This window comes from Chelonia mydas, chromosome 1 (assembly GCF_015237465.2).
Source record: "Chelonia mydas isolate rCheMyd1 chromosome 1, rCheMyd1.pri.v2, whole genome shotgun sequence".
Taxonomy (NCBI): domain Eukaryota; kingdom Metazoa; phylum Chordata; order Testudines; family Cheloniidae; genus Chelonia; species Chelonia mydas.
Window position 1 is genome coordinate 291,592,565 of NC_057849.1, and position 26,452 is coordinate 291,619,016.

The following is a 26,452-nucleotide window of genomic DNA, read 5'->3' on the forward strand; positions in this document are numbered from 1 at the left end:
CTACCTGTGTGACCATGCTTTGTATATATGTTGCTGGATGCTGCTGCTTTTGCTGAACAGCGCTTTCTATTGCTACTTTAGCTACAGTGCTTGGATCCGCTCCAGCTGGCACAGCAACCATAGTTGCACTGCAACCTGCATTGTTGGGGTCACTGATTGTAACAATTCTAACTCCTACTTTATTTGGAATTCCTGGAACAGTTTCCCTATCATTATCCTCCGCTGGCCTCTTTACAGTTTTGCATTCTGCTGTGCCATTAGTAGACCGAACTTCAGATGACAGGGTAGACTGGGACACTCTAGGTCCTGAGTGTGGAACTGCTATGATTTGATGCCCCTGTATAACAGAGGCTGTAGATTGTGGTGAGACAACTACACTTGGGCGTTGCTGAGGCACATCTGAATTCAAACTTGAAGCTAAAGGTCCATTAGGTAAATCAGTGTTGGTACCACTAAGTTGCTGGGTTAACAGTTTTGCAGCTTCCTGTGTACCGCTTACAACAGGTGAACTACTGAAAGTTAATACAGGTCCATTAGAAATCCTTTCCCCTTGATCACCTTTGGCAGTCTCTTGCTGCATGACATCTGAATTCCCTTGTTCCACTGGAGAGATCTCACCATTTCCTACATGATTGGAAGTTTTGTGATTTGGAATGTTTTTGCTCAAATGAGAACCATCTCCTTTATCAAAATCACAGATTCCATTAACTAGGGGCTTCTTCAAATCACTTTTAATTTCCTGTGTGTCCATTTGTTCAAAGTTCTGCTTTCCAGGAGCTCCATTCTCACCCAATTCTAATGATGGCCCGTTACTGACTTGCGAGCACTGATTGGCCTCATTTTGAGTTTTCCCTGAGTTAGAAGGAGGTAGACTGGAGTCATTATACTTTCTCCCATTTAAAAGACTTCCCACCTGCATATCATTTTCCTTTGCATCCCCATTACTGGTGTTCGCAGCTCCTCTTCGGCAAGAGGGATTTTCCATAACTTCAATTTTACGTTCATGAACGTGTAAACCTGTTGCTTCCTTTGCTTCTTCTTCCTTTTGGCAAATTATTTTATCACCTTTGAATGGAGGAGCAGCAGCACATGGTGATTGTCCAGCTGGAGGTGCTTGAGTAGTTGGAAGTGTTTGCACCTGAAGCCCAACTCCTGTCTGTGTTCCACTCATTGAGATTCCTGCTGGAGCAATGAGCTGAGTTGTATTTCCCTGACTCACAGTTGCAGTAGCAAAACTAGTATTTGGCACAACTGTTATGGTAACCTGGTTGCCAGAAGTCCCTTGGAAAATGGTTGCTGGGCTATTTGAGATCAACTGGCCTGGCAATATTTGTAGATTAGAAATGGGTACTGTTTGTACTGCCCCTTGGGGCTGGATTGCGCTCTGGACCAGCTGAACATTTTGCTGTCCAACTAATAGCTGCTGAGCTGGAGACTGTCCTTGAACTCCAAAACTTGGTGCTTGGTTATTGGCCACCTGATAAACCACCTGAGGGCTAGGGGCTCTTGCGTTGTTAGGTGGAGGAATCTGTGGAGCTGGGAGTATAAGCTTACCACCAGGAGTTGAAGGGCCTCGTTTTGGAAGAAGCAGCTGTTTTATCAGACTAGATTCTCCAGACGAAGGCTGACCAACTCCTGCATTAGCTTGCTGTGGCTGAACTTGCATTTGTACCGGTTGTTGTTGCTGGACTTGTACTTGTACCTGTTGTTGTGATGGCGCGGGTGAATGTTGCTGCTGTTGCTGCCTCTTCACGGAAAGCATCTGGCTGACAGTAGGAGGGGGTCCTTGTGACTGAGTAGTAGATGGAGATGACATTACTGTAGGAACCTGGTTATTTGTAACTGGTCCAGGAGACGGTGAGGAAGATGGAGTTATGTTTGGTTGTCCAGTCAACTGGACAGTTTGCCCAGTTGGAAGAGAAGCTGGATTAGTTAGCACAATTTGGTGAATGGCTGGTGCATAAGTTTGACCTTGCTGAGCTGGCTGGCTTACAATCACTACACTTTGTTGGGATGGTGGCGGCTGCTGCTGCATGGGTTGCTGTACCACTGTAGGTGGGACTTGCTGAGAAGGTAGAGGCTTTGGAGCAATATTCTGAAACCCTACCCTAGAAGTTTGTGGATTTTGGACACCAGCAATAGTAACCACCTGCCCAGCTGCAACTTGGAAATTCTGTACTGTAGTGGCAGAAACAATATTGGATGCAGAGGTTGTGACATATTGTTGGGGTGCTATGATGACTGTGTCTTGTTGCTGGTTACCAGCAGAGGGCTGCTGAGATGAAGTTTGCAAAGGTTGTGACGATGTAGTGATTAACTGTTGACCCTGTGAAACTGCTGAAGTGCATGCTGGTAGGTTCTGTACTCTGCCAAATATATGACCCTGAGGTACAGCTTGTTGAATTACCGTAACAGGAGTGCCTGAAGGTATCTGTCCTGGTACCACTGCATGTAGTGGAGACTGTTGTTGAATTACAGGTTGGTGGTGAAGCAATGTCTGAGAACTGACAACAGCAACAGATGGTTGTGGTCCTGCACTGCTGTGATTTTGATTAGAAGCTTGTGCTGCTCCACCTACAGCAATAGTAACAGGAACTGCAGATTGGGAAACCGAGCTCTGTATTACTGTGGCCTTGACTACCTCACAGGAAATTGGAGTTTTATTCTGAATGACAGTCACGGTAGCGTTTTGTTGTTGCTGTGTGTGAACTGAAGGATTTTGTGGAATTCTAGAAACAGTCTGTGCCACAGTGTGAACACCTTGAATTGGAAAAGACATCTGTGTTGCTGTCAGATTTGAAGACTGGTTGTTAACTGGGGTCCTCTGAAAATGGTTTCCTACACTTTGTGGTCCATGTGGGATTCCTATTGACCCAAATAAAATTAAAAAAAATCAGAAGTCTGAATGCAAAAATCCAAACCAAACCAAAACAGTCCCACCCCCACACCTCAAAGCAAAACACACAAATATAAAGAATCAAAAATCCCAAATTTGAAATTATCATTACAGCCAAGTGAAGTAGTTTCTAAACTCAGCTATAGCATGTCCGGATTAGTGGTGGACATAAGAGTGGCTTGTCTGGTGACTTGCAAATTTAGGGATTAGGTGTCAAATGCTAGGCAGTATCTACTCAGATACTACTTAGTAACACTATCATCCAACACTACAAAGCATTAAACAAAAAAATTAAACAACTAGTTTCTCAAAACTTCTTTTCACTGAAGTTTGTTTTACTATAGTTTCAGAAGCAACAAAAATGGCTGCCACATAAAATATAATGTAAAAGATAAAGAACCTGCTGGTGAAGGAGACGGAGATACATCAGGAATAGAATCAACCCGGACGACAGGGGTAGCAGAAGTTGGTTGTTGCTGATAGTACATCTGAATGGGAAGTGGTATAGCTCTCCTTTTAACTCCTACTACGTGTATATGTGCCTGCCCGTTGTTATTTGGATCCTCTACTCTCTTCACTGTGTGATTTGGAAAGACAGTTCTGCCAAACACAAACATACAGCTATATACATAACAAAAATTCAGTCCTTTCACAGTGTTATTTTTTTTCCTCTTTCTTTTCATTTTTAGCACATTGACTCTGTTCTGTACGTAGAGAGGACAAAGACAAACATATATACAAAAACTAAGAAGTCAAATACTTCATTGAGTATCTAACTGCAAAATCTAGATCCAGGATACTACTGTTAGTCAGTTAGGGTTCAACCTCTGCCAAAAAGAGAAGGAATGGGCATGGGAAGTCTCCATTCTATTTTTCAAACAGAAGAGTATTTTCCAATGGCTAATATTTCATGACAGCATCTGTTTCTGTTTCTGCAGAGATGCAGCCTGTCATGTGTCTTCTCACCAGAGTGAGATGCTCAGATGCTTTTTTTAGAAGACTACCTCCTTGGGGACTGAGAGGTTCACCAGAATTAGCATTTCCAATGGACAAGAGAAATGAAAACTGTAACCCCCAAAAGCTAAAAGTGGAAGAAATATATGGCCAAACACATACAGCAAGCTCTAACAAAGTCTTTACAAAGAACAAAATAATTGCATTGAACTATCAAACTTTTTTTTTTTTTTTTTACTTAAAATTCCAAATGCTAACAGATCAGAGCAGTCTTTAAAACTCATTTGAGAGTAGGTATTTCCCTAAAGAAGTCTGAAGTTGCAGATTAGCATTAGGCATCCACAATCTTCTGTTTATTCTTCTATAGACTTTTCACCTTACCGAAGACATTTATAAAATCCAGTTGATGTTAGGATTCCACCTCGAGCTAATTTACTGCAGGTTGAGAGGTATTCAGAGTACATTTCCGCTCGAGAGACTGAGCAATCTGAATTCACCTCAAAATGTGCATTCAACCTAAAAATGAAGAAAGAAAAATAAATGATGAAACACACTGCAACATGGACATTACTTTTCAAAGGGTTGAAACGCTACTCTCTGGCTGAGTAAAGGATTTTGGACAATCAGTAACACTGCTAATTTAAAATATTGAAAACAGCATTTTAATGCACTCTCCTATCAAACACCTCCTCAATACAACGTAATTTTATCTTTCACGATGTAAACCTCAATGCCCAAAGTTAATACAAGGAAAAGCACAAAGATACATGGCAAAAATCGATCACATAACATCCTGTTGAGATTATTATTTACATATATAATATGCAAGACTTAGTAACATATTCACAAACCAAAAACTTATCTGAGAAAATTTCAGATTGAAAATGTGTTTCAATGAAGTCCCCAGAACAACTTTATATATTCTCTACAAAATTCTACAACTTTAAAAAAAAGAAAAAGAAAAAAAAAACTATATATAACCCACAAATGTTAGAATATCTGGAAATTAACAGCTCAGTTCCTCACTGCCATATAATCCTTAATCATCTGCTCACCCCACCCAACTGTGTCTATCAGTTAAATAAATTATAAATTTAAAGGCTTCAAACTATATCTTTTAAACTTTAGATCAAAAGTCAGATATACTTTAGCATTGCATACTCATTCTCTGTCAAAGGTTTCCATCAAAAATTTGCTGACCTTACAAGTAAAAATAAGTTTTTCAGACTGATCTGCTAATCTAGATGTAGTGCAATACACAGGAAAATCAGAGATATAGTAACAACCTTACCCTGAACTACCAGGATCATAGGGGAATAGGAGTGCTACAGAGGCAGAACATTCATCCCTGGAGGCAAGCAGGGTGAAGGCCTCATGTTGTCCTCGAACAACCGGCTCTGGCCAATGCTCCAGGCAATATCAATAAATTCCCAGGGAGCGAAGCAATGTGTGGTTCCTGAAGGACCTCCACAAAAGCACAGCCAACCAAAAAAAAAAAAAGGATATTTTCCTTAACTGGTAATTTTTATTTCTTTGAGATCCTCTATGCCAGCTCAGAAAGTTGGGAAATAGTTCCTTTCTGACAGCAAATGGAGACAGCAACAACTCTCTACAGAACACCAAAATATCTGCACTGCCATGCAGGCTCAAAGAGTATCAATATATTTTTTAAACTGTCAGCAGTACAATCTATATCACCTATAGGATTTGAAAAAACACACCGTGTTCTCTATTGTTTAGCATCATCTAAAAGTACTATAACCAGAATGTAACTGGAAATTCTAAAGAGAAAGAAAGCAGATGAGAGAATTTAGTGTTGTCTTCTTTCATAGCCAATACAACCAGGCTATGTCCCTCTAATTTTTCCTACCCATGTGCAGAATGAATTTTGTCATGTGCACCAATACGGAGGTGATGTGTGACATATCACCTTCATATTGGTGCACATAACAAAATTCATGTGATGGGGGTGAGGGCTCCGGCTGGAGGTGCGGGCTCTGGGGTGGGACCAGGGATCAGGGGCTCAGGGCTGGGGCAGAGTGTTGGGGTGTAGGGGTGTGAGGGTTCTGGCTGGGGGGTGCAGGCTCTGGGGTGGGGCTGGGGATGAGGGGCTCAGGGCTGGGGCAGAAGGTTGGGGTGTGAGGGCTCCGGCGGAGGGCTCCGCCTGGGGGTGTGGGCTCTGGAGTGGGGCCCAGGATGAGGGGTTTGCGGTGCAGGAGGGTGCTCAGGATCTACGGTGGGGAGAGAGGACTCCCCCCAGCTCTCTCCCCCGGCAGCAGCAGCACCTGGGCTGTGGGGGAGAGGCGCCTCTCCCCGCCGCGGCAGCTCTGGGGTTGGGGCTGCAGGATAGGTGCTCCTCACAGAGCAGGTCCGGGCCAGGGCTGTGCTGCCTTGGCTGCACCTGGGTCTGTGCCGCCCCAGCAGGTCTGGGCACCCTGTCTGTGGCTGGGTCCGGGCTACTCCGGCCACACCGCAGCAGAGCTGGGGCTGTGGAAGGGGCGCCCTGTGCCCCGGTCACAGCAGGTTGGAGGCCAGACTAGGTGGGGTGCTTGGGGAGGGGCGCCCCTCCCGCGGCAGGTCCCCAAGCGGGTTCCTTGAGTGCCTGCGCGGTGCTAAATAGGCTGCTGCGTGGCTGTGCAGCCTCACACCTTACAGGGAACTTAGAATACAACACCAGTAAACATTATGCCTTTTTTTTTTTTTTGCCAAACTTTTACTATAGTTACAAAAATTGAATCCACATTCTGTGTAATAATGCATAGATATTATGAAAAAAAAATCAATATTCCTGCTTTCTCTAACCAGATTGTCATTAAAAACAGTGTCAGTCTCCCATGACACACACCAGTATCACTGTGACCAATGAATGTCAGAGAAGATGTTCTGTATCTCATAATCTTGATTTGGGAGTTGGTGATTAGACCATGATGTGCACTTACCTTGCAGGGGATCCTTATTCCGGCCCAGTTGGCTTATAATATTAGGGATATTAGTTTTAATACATTGCCCCTCTTTAGCATGTCCTTCTGCTGCTTCCAAGTGATAGCAATATTTCTAAATTCTTTCATTATGACTTACTACCTTCCAACTTCTCTCAGTAAGAGACAGTGACAAAAACTTACTAAGAGATTTTACAGGGGTAAAAACCGCTCCATGTTAGTCTCTTTCAACTGTGTTTGCATTAAAGCTATTTCCCATTCTTCAACTCCAAGAAAAACATTGGAAAAAATATCATGGTTAGTATTATATTTTAGGCTTGTGTACAGGGCCACCTGTTTTATATCTTGTTGGTTCATTTCCATTTAGAATTCAGAAAAAGAAAAATAACTATAGAGTACACAGCACTTTGTTACCTAGCACAGAATCAGACAAAAAATAACCACTACAGATCATTCTGACATTGCGTTGTATGATTTGTTTAATTACATTTTGTCATCTGATGGTGTTACACAACTGCAGCATAGCACAGTGATTCTGTTGCCTTTTTCTACTTCTTCCACCAAAATATTGTTTTTCCTGTTCCCCAAATCCTGGCTACTGCTGAATAAGAGGTGGCATCTGTGGAATCTTTCTCCGATTTAACTGCCCATTCCTGCCTGCTTGAATGCAAGAGAGACTATTCTGCATCATTCCTTTTTGGTTTTGGGGGCCAGAAAGATTTCAGTGACTTTTCTACCTTTCCTAGGATTGGAGGTTGGCAGAACAGCAGCATGGGAAGCAGGGGAGACTGATTGCTCACTGTTCGTGCATTATTACTTCACATCTCAGTGGGACTGCTCTACTGTCTAATTCCCAGGCAGAAAGAGTATAGTATAAATATAACCTGTAGAATTCATAGCTGTATACAATGGGCTTCTGAAGAAGCAGGTCTGAGAGGAGGAATATGCAGTTTGAGAGGAGGAATACGCAGATTCCAATTATTTTGGATTATGAAGATTTCAAATACTAGCTGCTATTTTCTAGCTAAAAACTTCTATCTGAGGTTTTCTATATTAACTATATCACTGTAGTATCTAAGCTCAGAGTCTCATCATATGTTAGCATCAACTAGTAATAACTCATATTAATGATACCTCACACAGAGCACAATAAGTGTCTAACTACAGGCAGGAGCAGAGGAGGCAACTCAGTTGACCAGCTAGGATCTACAACAGAACTACTCCTGTGCAGTCAAAATCTTTGCTTAACTTGTAAGTGAAATGACAGACTTTCAGTGTAGAACCATTCTGCTTCTTGTAAAATGCTCCCCACTTCACTGCAAAGACATTTGTGTATAGATGAATATCTGAATCAATTCAATAACTAGATCCATCTTGTGAATGTATTAACCCATATCATTCCCCGCAAGGGAAACGGGGAGTGTTGGAAGTGGAAGAGTTTCGGGAACTGATCAACCCAAAGACTTAGAATTTGAGCAGAAACAAGTATAGGTCAACACCAGTTTGAGGAATCACCCTAGTCCTACTTGAGAGCTACGAGTTGGGGATCAATTCTTTAGACTATTGGATGTACAAACATACATTATAACTAGTAAAAATATTAAACCAAGTATGGGGCGGGGGGGTCAGAGGAAAAACAGGTCTTTCATCTTCCCTGGTTTGTTTGAGTCTCCCACTGATGAAATCCCAGCCTTCCAGAAATCTAGTTTCAAAATTTGAGAAACACTTTCTTGTATAGCTACAGTAGCACAAGATGAAAATACTGTTCAGTTATATAATGCTGCTCTACAGTTTTACAGCAAGACTAGATTTGTAATTGAATTAAATTATATTCTAAAAAAGAGAAAACAACTAGTTTGAAGTATCATGTCAAGTGGCTAATATTTTGTGTTGTTTTTCCTTCTTCCTCAAGAAAGTATTTGAATGGAACTGTATACTTACCACTGGCATGCAAATTTCTCACTGTCTATTTCTACTATTCCTGGTGGTGGAGCAACATGCTGTGCTGCTCTTGATGCTGTGGAAAAGGAAATAAAAAGATAAATTTGCTGACACATAATGATGATTCTTCCTATAAAATTGAACATCTCAGGCAACACAAAGGATCATCTGAAGTTCAGTGGTTTCAAATTTGATTTGAAATTTGTTTTGTATTTTTGAGAGATCTCTCCCCTCACTCTTCCCCCAAAGAAGTTCATTTTGACACAATTAAATGTTAGGATTAATTAATTACTTACATCTACAGAGAGATTCATAGACACAAAGTATAACTACATACATTTTAAGAACTCTCCACATCCATGTCTTAAAAGGCAATAGCTTATTTATTACTGAATGATCAGATTTGCTTTAAATCAACTCTGTTTAAATGCATGCCAAGTTGTTTCAAAGATGTAATGAGATGTGTGTGAGGACACGTCTCCAGCAAGGTTTTTAGCCACTAGTGTAACTGTATTAGTGCAAACTGCTAGTCTAAATGTACTGCACTAGTATAAACCATGACTTGCACACCTGGCTTGAAACTGGTTTTATGATAGGATGGAATGAAGTAATAGGAACCACCAGAAACATGGACAGTAAGAAGGAACTGAGAAACAAGTTGGTCCACTTCACCCTTCTTCTCCGGGAGGAGGATATGTCAAGGGTATGAGGCCAGGTGCAGATCCATTGACACTGATGGCCAAATACTTCTGATCTCAAGTTCATGAGGCACATGAGCACCAACATACAGACACATACATATAGACAATCACTCAAAGAAGAAATATTGCTTTTTCTCAAGCTTGGTTGACCCCTCTGTCTTACCTCCTCAATTCTTCCTGCCTGCACAAATATTCTAGCAGCTTATATCCCAGGGTGGAACTAATCAGAACCAACTTGAGTTGACCTTAAAGTAATAAAAATTGACTACATCTTTATGCAAGATTCAAGCATATGACGACATCAAGATACTTCAACAGAATAGCAATGCACTCTTGTCCAAGGGTGTTAAATCCTGCCATGTTACTTAATTCTCTTTATAAAAAATGAATTACACTTTCAAATAGGAGACCTAGCCCTGGTGATCCATGCCATCATCATCTCTGTGCTGAACTACTGCAATGATTTGACCACAAAGGCCACACAGAAGCTGCAACTACTGCAAGATGCAGCGGCCTGCCCATACGGCCAGTTCACAGGCAGTCCTGTAAACCTGTGTTACACTGGTGATCACTGACCTGCAATAGGTCTACATAGAGTTCTACATCTGCTTCAAGGTCTTGGCACGAATCTTTAAAGATCTTTAAACATGCTAGGACCTAGCTACCGTAAGTCTCTATCTTCCTGTCTAGCACTCCCATTTATGATTAGTAGGAATCATGCAGCTGATGCAAACGATCAGGGGCATGTCATTCTCAATGGTCGTCCCTTGGCTGTAGTATTCCCTATCATTATTCAGAATACTGAGATGGTCTGGGAACAAATAAGGTTTTCCCAACTACTCTTCCTTAATCTATTTTTCAGTTTATGTGCATCCGAGGTGAGGGGGGATATGCGCTCATGCACCATGTGCGCAAGCACTTCTTTGCTTAAGGAAAATGCTAAAACATGCTCAGGGCACCATTTTCAAAATAGTAGTAAGTTTAGTATTTCTGAACTAATTTTTTTCCAAATATTAAAATCACATTCCTCGTTGAGGATTATGTTTGAACTTTTAAATAAAAATGCTTTCAAGTTTTCTGAACACATAAAAGTCTCAGTTGTTCTTTAAAAGTAGGCAAGCAACTTGCAACCACTTAAAATTGGATCAGCTGCTCAAGTTAACTTAAAAACAAAACAAAGAAACACCTTCAAGAGCAGACCAAACTTGGAAAGTTTTCACCAAAGGGCAAACTTTTGAAAAAGTTACAAATCATGTGAAAAGAGGACTACAGAATGAAATGTAAAACAACTACTAATGCTGCCTTAAGATATGTTTTGTGAGTAACACAAATACTAAGATTTTAGTTTGCAGTGGGAAATTATTATTTTGTAGAATGAAAATGTGACTGATACTGGGATATAATTATCTCATCCTTCCATGCTTTCCACATTAATTTAACTCTTTCAACCCAAACTGCTAGGTCACCTGGTTCAGTATCATGCAGGTATTTCAGTATAGTCCTATTAGAGTCAAACATGTTCCATTAAATAAAAAAGCAGTAACTAAAAAGTAAAGTTGTACATGAATGCTTACACTGCTTATATGATTAATACAATTTATTCCAGTAACCTGCTTTACAGAGGTGCAGCACATCTATATTTGGAGTTTGCTCCTGTCTAACTACACCAATGTAGTCATATCTAAGCAAAATTCTCTAACGTGGGCAAGGCCTTCAATCAGCTAGCAAAAAGTTTGTCAAGATTTTATGGCTCATACTTTTCTGGAGTCAACTCACTGTGAACTGCAATGTTTTATAAAAAATGGTTTTGAGAAGAAGAATCTGATTAACTGAGAAAGGTTCTGAATGAGTGGGTAATCCAACAAACCACAATGTCTATTAAGTCCAAGAGGGAAAAGGAAAAAATACTAGGGAAAAACTTAAGTTTATATTTAGTCACAGAAATGAAACGGAAGTACTAGAGTCTTTGAGTCTGACGCTGACTTGAATGGGAGTTGCAGCTCACCAACATGTCTCAGGTTTACACCCTTTAGGAGCTTCCGGGAACCACACAAAGGCAGTATGGGCCTTTAAAAAGTGGTATTTTAAGTACTGAGGGGGAAAAACTGGTGGGGGTGGTAGTGGAGTTGGATTTTTTTGGCAGGGGAGGGAGGGAGTTTTTAAATTTGAACATTTTTTAAAAAATAATTATTTTTTTAAAAGCAGCAACTTATGTCAAGATGTGTATTAGTTATTTCAAAGATCTACACTTTTCAAATGGCTGAAAGCACTTGACTCTTGGGTCTCCAGTATGAGCCAAATCCTGCAGGTTTTACTTTCACTGAAGTTATGGGAGTGAGGGCAGCAGGACTGGGACCAGCAAGTACACGCTTGATTGTATTATCAGTTGTTTAATTAATGAGAGTGACATTTACATTTGGATTGGATGAGTCACTGTAGATGCCATGATCCAACCATGCCCATAACTTTCTTGATATGCAATGTATACTTGTGAAAAGCACTGATTTAGACATTTTTCTCCTATACTTGCTGTAAGAGGAACCACATAGGTCAGCAGAATGTAATTTTGTATATGAATTTAACAAAAAAATTTCTTGTTAAAAACCCTGTGTGTGTGCGTCAAAAGATACCAAATATCTAGAGTGCAGTTTTGACCCTATTAAAGTCAAAGAGTGCTTTATCATTCACTTCAATGGGGCCAGGATTTCGCTCTGAAAATAGATTTCTACAACTAAACAATATCAACAATATCAAGTACATTCTGAGGTTCTAATGACCTCAACAAAGGATGAACTTTCCTTTAAGTTTTAATTGCAGGTGTTAAACTTTGGCTCACATCACAAATGAAATGTTTAGTGGCTTCAATGCAGTCAGGAGAATTTTTTTTCAATCTTCATTTCTATGATTCCATTAGATCTGGTAGCCCATTTTCCTAGAATTTGACCCAAACACTAACTGAGAACATATTTTACATACTGCCACCTACTTACTAGTCACACAGAATATAACACAAAATGGACTTGCTACCCCTCTGTGAGTTGTAGATATTTTGTTGACATGCAAATGAACAGGTTAATTTTAAATAAAAATGTGTAACATATTCATTGTGTACATTTTCAAGATTGACAGCGTTGAAAAATGTTAAGACTCTTTCCATGTTACTTCAGAGTGTTTTCATGTAATGACCAATATTGTTCCAAATATTTATTCAATTAGAAAAAGAAAAAGATTAACTTAACATCCATTTTGCCAGCAACAATACTAAAAATATGCATGTCTGATTTGACATATTGAAGCACAAGTAAATCATTAAATTACACACAGCTATATAGCTATACACATGCATGCAATTATATAGCTACAGATAGAAAAACAGATGGATAGTCACATATGCTATAAAGAATGTTCTACAGAAATACAAAAGGATGTTCTCCTACAATAGCACTAACCTGGGACAGCTGTTGCATGGGCCTGTGAGGAAACATGCTCCACCGCCTGTGGCCTGATTTCAGATACTTGATGGTTGGAGCTCTGATGTTCAATGAGTTTTACAGCAGTAAGTGCATCAGGTCCAAACATCTGGATGTCCATAGAAACCAGACATACTAATGTATCTAAAACATTAAATGCAAAACCAATAACGATATTGCAACAAAACAAATATGAATGTTTGGTACTGAACACACTGATTTGAATTAAACTGACACTTGCTGAAAGAAAAACAAACCCTCACATATTTCTGTGGATTTCTACATAATATTTTTCATGACATATAAAGCCGATATATAATGCAAAATCCTGACCTGCTTTGGTCTCTATTTTCATTAATACTCTGAGAAAATAAAAATTCAGTTATGTAAATATGCGGCAACAATATGCACATAATATACAGTAACTCCCCACTTAACGTCCTCTCGCTTAACATTGTTTCGATCTTATGTCCCTGCTCCATTACTGAACATGCCCCATTTAAAGTTGTGCAATGCTTTGCTATAATGTCGTTTGGCTGCCTGCTTTGTACACAGCTGGCAGCCCCGCTATCAGCTCCCCTACGCCCCTCCCACAGCGCCTCCCACCAGCCGGCAGACCACGCAGATCAGCACCTTCCCCCTCCTCCCCCCGTCTCCTGCCAGCGACAATCAGCTGGCTTGCGGCGTTCAGGAGGGAGGGGGAAGGAGCACAGGCAGGAGGCAAGGGAGGGAGCGGGAGCCTGCACGCCATGTCCTCGCTCCTCCCCGCTCCCTCCTGAATGCCACAAGCCAGCTGACTGCCGCGGACAGGAGGCAGGGGAGGGAGGGTGAAGGAGTGAGGACACCGTGTGCGGAGTAAAGGGGGAGTGGGGCGGGAAGAAGAGGCGGGTTAAGAGTCAGGGCTTGGGGGAAGGGGTGAAGTGGGCGGGATGAGGGTTGAACCCCCCCCCCCCCCCCCAGTGCTTGCAAAGTAGGGGAAGCTGCCACTGCTGCTGCACAACGTGCTTCTCCTAGTCTACAGCACCTTCAGCCTCCTTGCCTGCCTCATTGTCTCCAGTGCCAGTGGGCTGTGCCTGTGTGGGGTAAGACGGGGGCACCTTCCAACTATAGTACTGTACTGTACTGTACGGCAAAAAAAAAATTTCCCTGGAACCTAACCCCCGCTATTTACATTCATTCTTATGGGAAAATTGGATTCGCTTAACACCATTTCACTTAAAGTCACATTTTTCAGGAACATAACTACAATGTTAAGTGAGGAGTTACTGTACAAACACATACATTCTCTAAACTCTGACAAAGTAAAATTTTTGAATCCCTGAATGTGACACTGTGTCAATTCTTTTTCCTCAACAAATAAACTAATATGAGATTTTGTTTTGCTTCTTCCTCACCTATGCTCTTGTCTACTTTAGCAATCTTTGTGCAGGCCACTTCTCCCATTTCTGTGAGCATGTATAGCACTTCGAGTGCTGAGATTACAAGCAGCACATCTGGTAAAGTGAGATGACATATTATCTCTTTGTAGGATTCTTGATCCACATATTCACAAATTAATACACCATTATCTTCAGCTTTACAAAGATTCCCCAAGATTTCCATGCCTGAAAAACAAATATAGAACAGTATTAAACAGCCAAAAATCATTCTCTTAACTGTTTACAAAAAATTAGCAGTCTAAGACCTTACCTCTCATTTTTAAGAATCTATCCCTTGCCATTAGGCATTTTGTAACAGTGTGAAACATTAGATGAGTAGTTTTGAAATCAACAGGGTCCAACAGAAGCTGAGAGAAGGGAAAAAACATTATTTAAGCTGCAGTCCACGTTGTACATACAGTCATAATAGTTACAGTTCTTAAATCTGCATACCAAATTCAATGCTCAAAAGTCTTTATATGTTGGAATATGTTGTCACTTCTGTGAGCATGTAAGACTGTGCTTTAAATGCCTAGAATTCTTAATTATTATTTTTTAAATTGCATTAACCCTTTTCTCTTCTGAAGTATTTGGGAAGAGGCTCTGAACTTCTCTTTTTTCTTTGAGTCTTTACAGTAAGGAAAATAACTGAATTCCTAGGCTGTCATCAGGATGGATATGAATGTTTTCCTGAGCCCTGAGAAACAGTGGCAGTGATTAGGGATGAATTTCCCCCTGCGGCTTTCACCATCCTTTGTCCTGTTTGTACAACACCTAGTACAATGGGGTCCTGGTCCATGACTTGGGTCCCTAGGCACTATGATAAATACTGCTACTACTATCACCACTATTGCACTCTCAAAGGCCCTCCCACACACACCAGGACCATGCAGATATCCATGAAAACACCATCCTAGTCAGAGTTCTATCAGTAGCTGAGCACTACAGTGTCTCCTTCCCTGCTATTTACTCATTACAGGATTTCAATATATACACAATATCAAACTTTATATTTATCAGTGGTGTATAATGCCATAAAATGGATTGAGTTGGCCTGTTACTGTTTCTTCTTACATCTAAATATCTTTGAAAAGAAAAAGTCTCCCTCACTGATGATATACCCATGTGTATGTGACCTTCCCAAAGTCCTTCTGGTTTTCTCATACTCATTATTATAACCAGTGTATTGATACCTATTATCTGGTGACACAGGAATTCTTGTACTGTCATAGTGGAGTTATGATTTATAAAGTATAACCTGTATGAATATTTTTCATTTTTAAAGTAATTCCCCGGTGCCCTGGAATTTCAATTAAAAATCATAGATGATTTGAAGGATCACATGCCCCCACACAACTCCATTCCCTCACATGTCTGCGCTTAGGCAAATTGGGGGCCCCACTCTACATCTGATTCCTAGCCTCGTGCATTCTGTTGAAATCTATTATTTGCAAATTCAAAGCACTTATTCACTACTACTTCAAATAAACACACAAAAAATAATTAAATTTAAGACATCAGTCAAGCTACTTAATACTAAAGTAGCACTCTCTCCAAAGTATATTTACCTCTGCTGCAATATTTCCTAGTGTGTCAAGCCCCAATTGTCTTAGAGAAATAAAATGACTATGAGCAGAGAGTAGCAGGAACCGAAGACAGGTACGATTAGCTGCCAAAAGTTTAACGTTTCCCTCCTCAAAAGAAAGATTTCGTAATATCACTGCAATCTGAAGTACCCGCTGCCCTTCAATATCATTAATGCCCAACTTGCGAGGTGGATGAAATAAGGATTCCCATATCCATTCTTCTGATGGAACATCTACAAAAGAAAAAAATCAACTTTAGCTATTACTTTTCTATATTTACCAGAACTTATCTAATCAGTTTATTCAAGACATCTCACCTTGAGATTTATTTCTGTCAGAAATGAGGTCACGTACTTCATTATCCTCGACAATATCCTTCCAAAACTGAGAACAGAATAAAAAGTAAAACTGAATTTCTAAAGTGTGATGTTTCCTTTAAAAACACATTTGTTTTCTCTTCCGCATCTTTAAAATATTCACAAATGGTTATGGATGTGTTTATCACCATTCCATCCCTTGAAAAAAATCCTCTTCCCATTCATGTCAGCTACTATTGCATCTTAAAGATGATCTCTGTATAAATAATGGTACATTCTTCACTCCAGAGCTGAAACGTATAATGTTCAATATATTACAGCTGCTTTAAAGAAGTCTTCCTGCCATCCTTCCAAGACACCAAAGGTACTCCATCCACAATCAACCAACAGGATCTGAGACCTATTCCTATTCCACCACAAGGAATTCAAAGTACTTTACAAATTAAGGGCCTGATCTGCAAACCTTTACTGTGTGGCTAGTCCGACTACAGTCAAGATTAATCATATGATCAAGGATATGCAGGATCAAGCTCATAAGCTAATAAAATATATAGGAATCACTTAATTCACTACTAAAATATAGCTGTCTCTTAGATGAAATGCAACAGCTTTATCATCACAGAGCAAAACCCAGGAAACAATTTAGGACAAGAAACGAAAATTGTTATAGCCAGATTAATTATAGGAGAATTTTTGGTGCACAGCATAATTACCCAAACTAGACTGTGACCATGATACTAAGGTTCACACCCCTACCCTCTTGAAAATGCTATGATTTGTTATGTTTACCTGGACTGAGGAAGGGTTTGCACACTAAACACATCTAAAGTGCTTTATACAAATATTCAGTAAGTTTCTATGACAGGCCAGAAGCTCAGTTTTATGTCACATTTGAAAGATGCCATCTCACTCTGAACAATGCCTCCAAATATCACACTGGGCACTTTGACACAGGAGTTTTACCTATCATTTGAACATCTTGAATTATTGAAATTAAAGAGACAGACCAGATTAGAGCAAATTCAAACTTTATACTGCCGGGAACAAAAAGGTTTTTCATTCGAAGGAAATTTCTCTTCTTAATCCTGATGCTATCAGCAATATTCACAGAAGTGTGGGGGTATGTCTACACTGGCAGAGTTACATCGCCGTCAGTTACAGCGCCACTCAGAGACTGCAGAAGGGAAACTGCTGTTGTGTGTTCACACTGTCAGCTACCTGTGCAATAGCATGTTCACACTTGCGGCACTTGCATCGGTATTCGGAGTGGTGCACTCTGGGCAGCTATCCCACAGAGCATCTCTTCCTCTTCTGCCGCTAAGAGTTGTGGGAAGGCGGAGGGGGTCCCAGGGCATCCTGGGTCCTGTCCCAATGCCGCGTGATGCATTGATTCATATCGCAGCAATCCCTGTGCTTCCATCCACATTTGGTGCCATCTTCCAATGGTTTGTGTACTGCACGCTCTGCCTCTTCGCTCTGCAAAAATGGATCCCACACTGTTGACCAATATGCTGCTCACTCTCACTAACACGTCACGAGTGGCAGTGGAGTTATACCTTCAACTACAAAGGCAAGAGGAGTTTGACATTGATCTCGCCACGAGTAGTATCTACGACACAAGATTGCTTTGGCATTCACGGAGGTGCTGACCACAGCGGAACACTGTTTTTGGGCTCAGGAAACAAGCACTGGGTGGTGGGATCACATCGTCATGCACCTCTGGGATGACTAGCAGTGGCTGCAGAACTTTCGGATGAGGAAAGCCACATTCATGGGACTGTGTGATGAGCTCGTCCCAGCCCTGTGGCACAAGGACACGAGAATGAGAGCTGACCTGTCGTTGGAGAAGCACAAGGCGATTGAACTGTGGAAGCTGGCTACTCCAGACTGCTACTGATCAGTCACTAACCAGTTTGGAGTGAGAAAGTCGACCATTGGACTCGTGTTGACGGAAGAGTGCCGGGCCATTAATCGCATCCTGCTCCAAAAGACCGCGACTCTGGGCAACGTGCGTGATATTGTGGATGGCTTTGCGCAAATGGGCTTCCCTAACTGCGGAGAGGCGATAGGTGGCATGCATATTCCAATTCTGGCACGAGACCACCTAGCTACCGAGTACATTAATCGGAAGGGGTATTTTTCTATGGTTCTCCAGGTGCTTGTAGATCACCGTGGGCGTTTCACCGATATTGACGCAGGCTGGTCAGGAAAGGTGCATGACTCACGCATGTTTCGGAACACTGGCTTGTTCAGGAAGCTGCAAGCAGGGACTTTCTTCCCGGACCAGATGATCACCGTAGGGGAAGTCGAAATGCCCATTGTAATCCTGGGAGACCCTGCCTACCCCTTAATGCGGTGGCTTATGAAGCTATAGATGGGGCACCTTGACAGCAGCAAGGAGCGGTTCAACAACAGGCTGAGCAAGTGCTGAATGACTGTTGAGTGTGCTTTTGGCCGTTTAAAGGCCCACTGGTGCTGCCTATATGGGAGGCTGGACCTGGCCAATGACAATATTCCTATGCTTATAGCCGCAAGCTGTACGCTCCATAATATTTGTGAGGGGAAGGGTGAAAGCTTCACTCAGGGCTGGACCACTGAGGCTCAGCGCCTGGAGGCTGAATTTCAACAGCCAGAGACCAAGGCTATTAGTTGGGCGCAGCGCGGAGCCATAAGGACCAGGGATGCCTTGAGGCAGCAATTTGAAGCTGAAAGCACTAATATTTGTTGCTATGCTTGGGAGTGCAGTGCCTGTAACGTTAGGAGGTGATTGTGATTGGTGTAGACGATGCACTATGAAGGTTTAAGAAAACTGCCTGTTGCTTTGCAGGGCTCTGTTTGCTTTCAATTAATGGAAAAAAGATTACTTTCAAACCAAAACAATTCTTTTATTAAAAAACAACATGCTGAAGAAACAGACAAACAAAAAAACACATCAGCACTGTGTGGGGTGGGCAAAGGAAGGATCCCAGGAGAAGGTGGGGTCCTGGGACGGTTAAAAATTTGTGTAAGTCCAGGTATCATATGCAACCTTGAAATCCCTGCAAGCTGCATGGACACTTTTGAAAGGCACCATAATAGAGGCTCAACTTAAATGTATACCCCAAATTAAAAAACATAATAAAAGTACTATAAAAGAGCCACCGTGGCTTAACAACCATGTAAAAGAAGCAGTGAGAGATAAAAAGGAATCCTTTAAAAAGTGGAAGCCAAATCCCAGTGAGGTAAATAGAAAGGAGCATAAACACTGCCAAATTAAATGTAAAAAAGTAATAAGAAAAGCCAAAAAGGAGTTTGAAGAACAGCTAGCCAAAAATTCAAAAAGTAATAACAGAATGTTTTTTAAGTACATCAGAAGCAGTAAGCCTGCTAAACAACCAGTGGGGCCCCTGGACGATCGAGATTCAAAAGGACCACTTAAAGACGATAAAGTAATCACAGAGAAACTAAATGAATTCTTTGCTTCAGTCTTCATGGCTGAGAACGTTAAGGAGATTCCCAAACCTGAGCTGTCTTTTGTAGGTGACAAATCTGAGGAATTGTCACACATTGAAGTGTCACTAGAGGAGGTTTTGGAATTAATTGAGAAACTTAACAGTAACAAGACACCGGGACCAGATGGCATTCACCCAAGAGTTCTGAAAGAACTCAAATGTGAAATTGCGGAACTATCAACTATGGTTTGTAACCTGTCCTTTAAATCAACTACTGTACCCAATGACTGGAAGATAGCTAATGTAACGCCAATATTTAAGAAGGGCTCTAGAGGTGATCCTGGCAATTACAGACCGGTAAATCTAATGTGAGTATCTGGCAAATTAGTTGAAACAACAGTAAAGAATGACAGGCTTCAGAGTAGCAGCCGTGTTAATCTGTATCCGCAAAAAGAAAAGAAGTACTTGTGGCACCTTAGAGACTAACAAATTTATTTGAGCAGAAGCTTTCGTGAGCTATAGCTCACTTCATCGGATGCATGCAGTGGAAAATACAGTAGGGAGATTTTATATACCCAGAGAACACGAAACAATGGGTGTTACCATACACACTGTAACGAGAGTGATCAGGTAAGGTGAGCTATTACCAGCAGGAGAGAAAAAAACCTTTTGTAGTGACAATCAAGGTGGGCCATTTCCAGCAGTTGACAAGAACGTCTGAGGAACAGTAGGGGAGAAAAATAAACATGGGGAAATAGTTTTACTTTGTGTAATGACCCATCCACTCCCAGCCTTTATTCAAGCCTAATTTAATGGTGTCCAGTTTACAAATTAATTCCAATTCAGCAGTCTCTCGTTGGGGTCTGTTTTTGAAGTTTTTTTGGTTGTAATATTGCGACTTTTAGGTCTGTAATCAAGTGACCAAAGAGATTGAAGTGTTCGCCGACTGGTTTTTGAACGTTATAATTCTTGATGTCTGATTTGTGTCCATTTATTCTTTTACGTAGAGACTGTCCGGTTTGGCCAATGTACATGGCAGAGAGGCATTGCTGGCACATATCACATTCGTAGACGTGCAGGTGAATGAGCCTCTGATAGTGTGGCTGATGTGATTAGGCCCTATGATGGTGTCCCCTGAATAGATATGTGGACGCAGTTGGCAACGGGCTTTGTTGCAAGGATAGGTTCCTTGAGTTAGTGTTTTTGTTGTGTGGTGTGTGGTTGCTGGTGAGTATTTGCTTCAGGTTGGGGGGCTGTCTGTAAGCAAGGACTAGCCTTGTAAAAGAATAAAATTGTAAATGAAAGAATAAAATTGTCAGACACATAGAAGAACATAAATTGTTGCGCAAAAGTCAATATGGTTTCTGTAAAGGGAGATCATGTCTTACTAATCTAATAGAGTTTTTTGAGGGAGTCAACAAACATGTGGACAAGGGGGATCCAGTGGACACAGTGTACTTAGATTTCCAGAAAGCCTTTGACAAGGTCCCTCATCAAAGGCTCTTATGTAATTTAAGTTGTCATGGGATAAAAGGGAAGATTCTTTCATGGATTGAGAACTGGTTAAAAGACAGGGAACAAAGGGTAGGAATAAATGGTAAATTCTCAGAATGGAGAGGGGTAATTAGTGGTGTTCCCCAAGGGTCAGTCCTAGGACCAATCCTATTCAACCTATTCATAAATGCTCTGGAGAAAGGGGTAAACAGCGAGGTGGCAAAGTTTGCAGATGATACTAAACTGCTCAAGATAGTTAAGACCAAAGCAGACTGTGAAGAACTTCAAAAAGATCTCACAAAACTAAGTGATTGGGCAACAAAATGGCAAATGAATTTTAATATGGATAAATGTAAGGTAATGCACATTGGAAAAAATAACCCCAATTATACATGATGGGGCTAATTTAGCTACAACTAATCAGGAGAAAGATCTTGGAGTTATCGTGGATAGTTTTCTGAAGATGTCCACGCAGTGTGCAGTGGCACCCAAAAAAGCAAACGGGACGTTAGGAATCATTTAAAAAGGGACAGAGAATAAGAGGGAGAATATCTTATTGCCCTTATATAAATCCATGGTACACCCACATCTTGAATACTGCGCACAGATGTGGTCCCCTCATCTCAAAAAAGATATACTGACATTAGAAAAGTGCAAGTAAAATGATTAGGGGTTTGGAACGGGTCCCATATGAGGAGAGATTAAAAAGGCTAGGACTTTTCAGCTTGGAAAAGAGGAGACTAAGAGGGAATACGATAGAGGTATATAAAATCATGAGTGGTGTGGAGAAAGTGAATAAGGAAAAGTTATTTACTTGTTCCCACAACAATGGTTCTCCCCTGCCCCCAGTGACAGCAGAGTGGCGCAGGAAAGTTACCCTTAATGGGGCAAGAAACAAAGCAACTCTGCCAAAGAACCTGTGGCAGCAAATTGCCCAGTATCTCCATGAGAGTTTTGTGGAGATCTCTGAGGCAGATTCCTGTGAAGTGAGGGAGTCAATCAACAGTCTGTTCTGCCGCTCAGATTAGGCATGTGGTGGTACATGCATCATGCAGACGCAAGCCTGCTTTCTGCAACCCTCCTGCCCCCAACAATTCCTTCAGTGATACCCAAAATCAAAGCCACTTACCAGGGGCTTCCTCTCCTGTTTGTGCTTCACCAAGATCCGACAGCTGTGACTGGCTAGCCTCCTCCAGGGTAGAAAAGAGCTCCTGGCTGCATGCATCTCTGACTTCTGAGTCATCCTCTGCCTCTAGGTCCCCCTCCTCATGCAAGATTTCCTCCTCCTGGCTCGGTCCACTCTCAACTGGCACGTGAGCCACCGAAACCTCCACAGTGGACTTCGCAGTGGAGGTGGGGTCGCCACCAAGTATTGCGTCCAGCTCTTTGTAGAACCGGCGGCTCGTGGGCGCAACACCATTGCGGCAATTTGCCTCCCGCGCCTTGTGGTATGCATTCCACAGCTCCTTCCCTTTGACCCCGTACTGCAGTGTGTCCCGGTTATAGCCCCTTTCTGTCATACATCGTGAAATCTGTCCATAGGTATCATAATTCCTATGGCTGGAGCGCAGCTGGGACTGAACAGCCTCCTCTTCCCATATGCTGATGAGGTCCAGCAACTCGGCATTGCTTCAAACAGAGGATCGCCTGGTGCATGGAACAGGCATGGTCGCCTGGAAAGATGCGCTGAGACCACTGCGCGTGTCACCGAACAAACAGGAAGGGGACTTTCAAGGAATTTAAGGGGTGGTCACCTTAGGGCAGAGCAGTAGAGTTCAAACCAATGACCAGAGAGACGAGAACAGGTATTGTGGTACACCTACAGGAGGCCAATCGTAGCGCTGTAATTGACCAGGGTATCTACACTGGCACCACAGCGCTATAGCCCCGGTGCAGAAAGATGTACACCTCTCTTTGGGGTGGTATTTTACAATGCTGCAACTGCGCAGTTTCTGCGCACTAAGTAGCTTGGCAGTGTGTACACCTCAGCTGTTAAACCGCAAAAAGCTGCTTTACTGCGCAGAAACTTGCCAGTGTAGATAAGGCCTTAGGCGTGAAATTAAACCTCTAAGAGAATGAAACTTCTATTGCGATCATCACTTTGAGCTAGAGGGGGCCCCTTTTAAAGAGCTTGAGACACTCAAGGAAGAGGGGTTTGTCATGTTTAAAAGATGTGCGCAAAACCAGATTGCCTTGAATTTCACTTGTCAATGCAATATTCCCTTTTTGATGTTACTCTATTGGAAAGTGATGAAGAGGGTAAACATGCAAATTTCACTGGTGATAACAAAAGGAAGATGATCTTAGAATCATGCCAGAGACTTACTCCTTTAATTTCTCTAGTGTTTGTATTTTTAAAACATGGAATAGGTGGTGTATCTTCAAATGCACATCTTCAACCTTAATTTGAAAGTCTTTGGAAAGGCCCAGAGAACTAAGCCAATTAGGAATGCAGGGTTACTGCTGTTGCCAGTGCTCTTGCAGTGACACCCAAAATCGTAAGATGCTCTCACAGTGCCATAGCATTAGTTAGACTAACCGTCCAACAATATGCTCTTGGTTTCTTTAAAATATTCAGGCTAAAAGTCCCAAAGGAAGCACTCTCAGATTTAAAAAATGTATCTATCTAATGCAGTTGGGTAATTTGAAGTTATAGAAGCGTAGACTTTCTGCCCAGAGGTAAATCATCCTGGACTCTGTCATGAGGTATGGAACAAGAGGACTTGGCAATTTGTTCTCTCTGCAGAAGCTGACATCAGTGACATCTTGGCATAGGCTTATTAAAAAATACTAAAACTCTAACACTTGGTACAATTGATGAGCTTTTTAAAAATTATTTTTAACCACAGTAGGTACTGAAGTTGAGGCAAAATATCAATACATTGCAGGAGCAGGGCAGCCGTAAGTAATGGGCAGTGCAATCTCAGCCTTTTGACAAGGATATCAAATAACATCAGCATTTTCTCCTGAAACAATATCATTTTCAAATCCAACTTTTTCACCAATTAGCCCCATGTTCCTAGAACTGCCAAAAAACATTTGGTGGTGACACAGAAGGCATCATAACACTGTCATCAGGGGGGCAATGATGAAGGATAAATTCATCCACACATTCCTCTTTATAATATGTATCTAATAAATCCCCCAATGCTGGCCAGAGGAAATATTAAGCACCCCAAGGAAAGATCAGAGCTGTCTCTTGAGGTCATTTAAGTGAAGGACAATTGGCAGTATGTCTCTCTGATGACTTCTTTAACGATGTTGCTACTATATAAAGGGCTTGTATCACTTCATACCAGGATACAGGTAAAGCCAAAGATGAAGGCTCCTAGCGCTCTCAGAATAAGGAGAACAGCTGAAGTACACAGCCTGAAAGAGGTCTGTCTGATTCTAAAAACCCCAGAATAAGGATGAAATTCACCTCAGTTGGGGCCTGAGCCAACCTTAAAGATGACACTTCAGAACCAAAGGAACATCTCTCTTAGATAAAGGAGGCTAGTGACAGACAACACTGGCTGTCAGGTCTAGTGAAACACTTTATTCTCCAGAACAGACTGAAGCAGGAGCGCCCTCTCAGAAGCTCAAGTGAGAGAGCCACAAAGGCACTAAGAGTCTTTCACCTGGACAGCCTATAAGAGCTGAGGCATCTGTTGTCTGAATAGAGGCATTAGGCACTCAAACTTATTAGGCATTTCACAACGTAGAATAATAGAATCATAGAAGATTAGGGTTGGAAGAGACCTCAGGAGGTCATCTAGTCCAACCCCCTGCTCACAGCAGGACCAACCCCACCTAAATCATCCCAGCCAGGGCTTTGTCAAGCCAGACCTTAAAAAGCTCTAAGGATGCAGAGATTCCACCACCTCACTAGGTAACCCATTCCAGTGCTTCACCACCCTCCTAGTGAAATAGTGTTTCCTAATATCCAACCTAGAGCTCCCCCACTGCAACTTGAGACCATTGCTCCTTGTTCTGTCATCTGCCACCACTGAGAACAGCCTAGCTCCATCCTCTTTGGAACCCCCCTTCAGGTATCAAATCCCCCCTCATTCTTCTCTTCTGCAGACTAAATAAGCCCAGTTCCCTCAGTCTCTCCTCATAAGTCATGTGCCCCAGACCTCTAATCATTTTTGTTGCCCTCCACTGGACTCTTTCCAATTTGTCCACATCCTTTCTGTAGTGGAGGGCTCAAAAGTGTATGCAATACTCCAAATGTGGCCTCACCAGTGCCAAATAGAGGAGAATAATCACTTCCCTAGATCTGCTGGCAATGCTCCTACTAATGCAGCCCAATATGCTGTTAGCCTTCTTGGCGACAAGGGCACACTGTTGACTCATATCCAGCTTCTTGTCCACTGTAATCCCCACTGTAAACTTCTGACTTTCATATCCAAGAACTCATTCAACTCTGACTTTTAGCTGGATCAATAAACTTCAAATGCTTCATAGCTTACACTGTTCTCAAGGAAAAGATGTCAGTACCTCAGTATCAACCAGCTCCACCTATGCCAAGTCTCTGGCTCTAGGAATGCTTGGAACTGAGCAATTTGCAAGACCTGATTTAAGAATCTTGGTCTTTGTCTAGATTAGGAAAAGAGGTTGAGATTAAATTGGGGTTAGCCACCACATTAGTACACAACATGCATTACTTACTTACTTATTAACTGTCACTGTAGGAAACATGATAGGAGAAGTGAATGATGACCCTATCAAAATAAATATTTGCAACTGGCAGAACAAGTAATGGACAAACCAACATTTACAAAAGAAAACCTGAACAACAAGAGCAAGAAGAGAGCACAGATCTACATAAGCACCATTTTGCTAATTTTAAAAAAGTATAAGCAATCCAACAAAGAAAAGAACAAGCATGCAACCTCCTGCTCTTGCCAACACAATACATTTGTTGTGAGTCAACAGAACAACAGGAGAATTGGGACGTTTAAAAATACCCTTAATTTTAAATTTTAAAATACCCTCATTTTATATACAGAAGCATAGCTGCTATATGAAATAAATAACTTCCTGTGGTGGGATCAACCAACTGCTTAAAATAAGATTCTATGAAAAAAAATGGATTATTGGAATATATAGTTATTTTTAGATGTAGTATTAGTTTATGACATACCTTCAAAAGTGTTTTACAGTAGTGTCGTACTATACACCATGTAACGTTTATAAATAGATCCTTGGAGCACATCCAAGTTTCTTATTAGTAAACCTTATTGCAACTATGTTGGTCCTACTTAACACCCAATTAAGAGAGTTTATTAAAACCATCTGTCTTCATATACTATAATTATTT

The 26,452-nt window shown here is 41.5% G+C and overlaps 1 protein-coding gene across 5 annotated transcripts in view; it reads right to left on the reverse strand.

Annotated features, from left to right (window-relative positions):
* ARID2 (AT-rich interaction domain 2) overlaps positions 1-26,452 on the reverse strand; it is a 186,326-nt gene that overhangs the window by 63,487 nt on the left and 96,387 nt on the right. For all 5 annotated transcript variants that reach the window (XM_043548815.1, XM_043548811.1, XM_007063985.4 and 2 more), the window contains 9 exons: positions 16,223-16,289; positions 15,888-16,138; positions 14,591-14,687; positions 14,296-14,505; positions 12,881-13,045; positions 8,731-8,806; positions 4,232-4,366; positions 3,297-3,496; positions 5-2,865 (listed from right to left, as the gene is read on the reverse strand). In XM_043548815.1, coding sequence (XP_043404750.1) covers positions 5-2,865; positions 3,297-3,496; positions 4,232-4,366; positions 8,731-8,806; positions 12,881-13,045; positions 14,296-14,505; positions 14,591-14,687; positions 15,888-16,138; positions 16,223-16,289 — 4,062 coding nt within the window. The remainder of the gene's footprint in view (positions 1-4; positions 2,866-3,296; positions 3,497-4,231; positions 4,367-8,730; positions 8,807-12,880; positions 13,046-14,295; positions 14,506-14,590; positions 14,688-15,887; positions 16,139-16,222; positions 16,290-26,452) is intronic.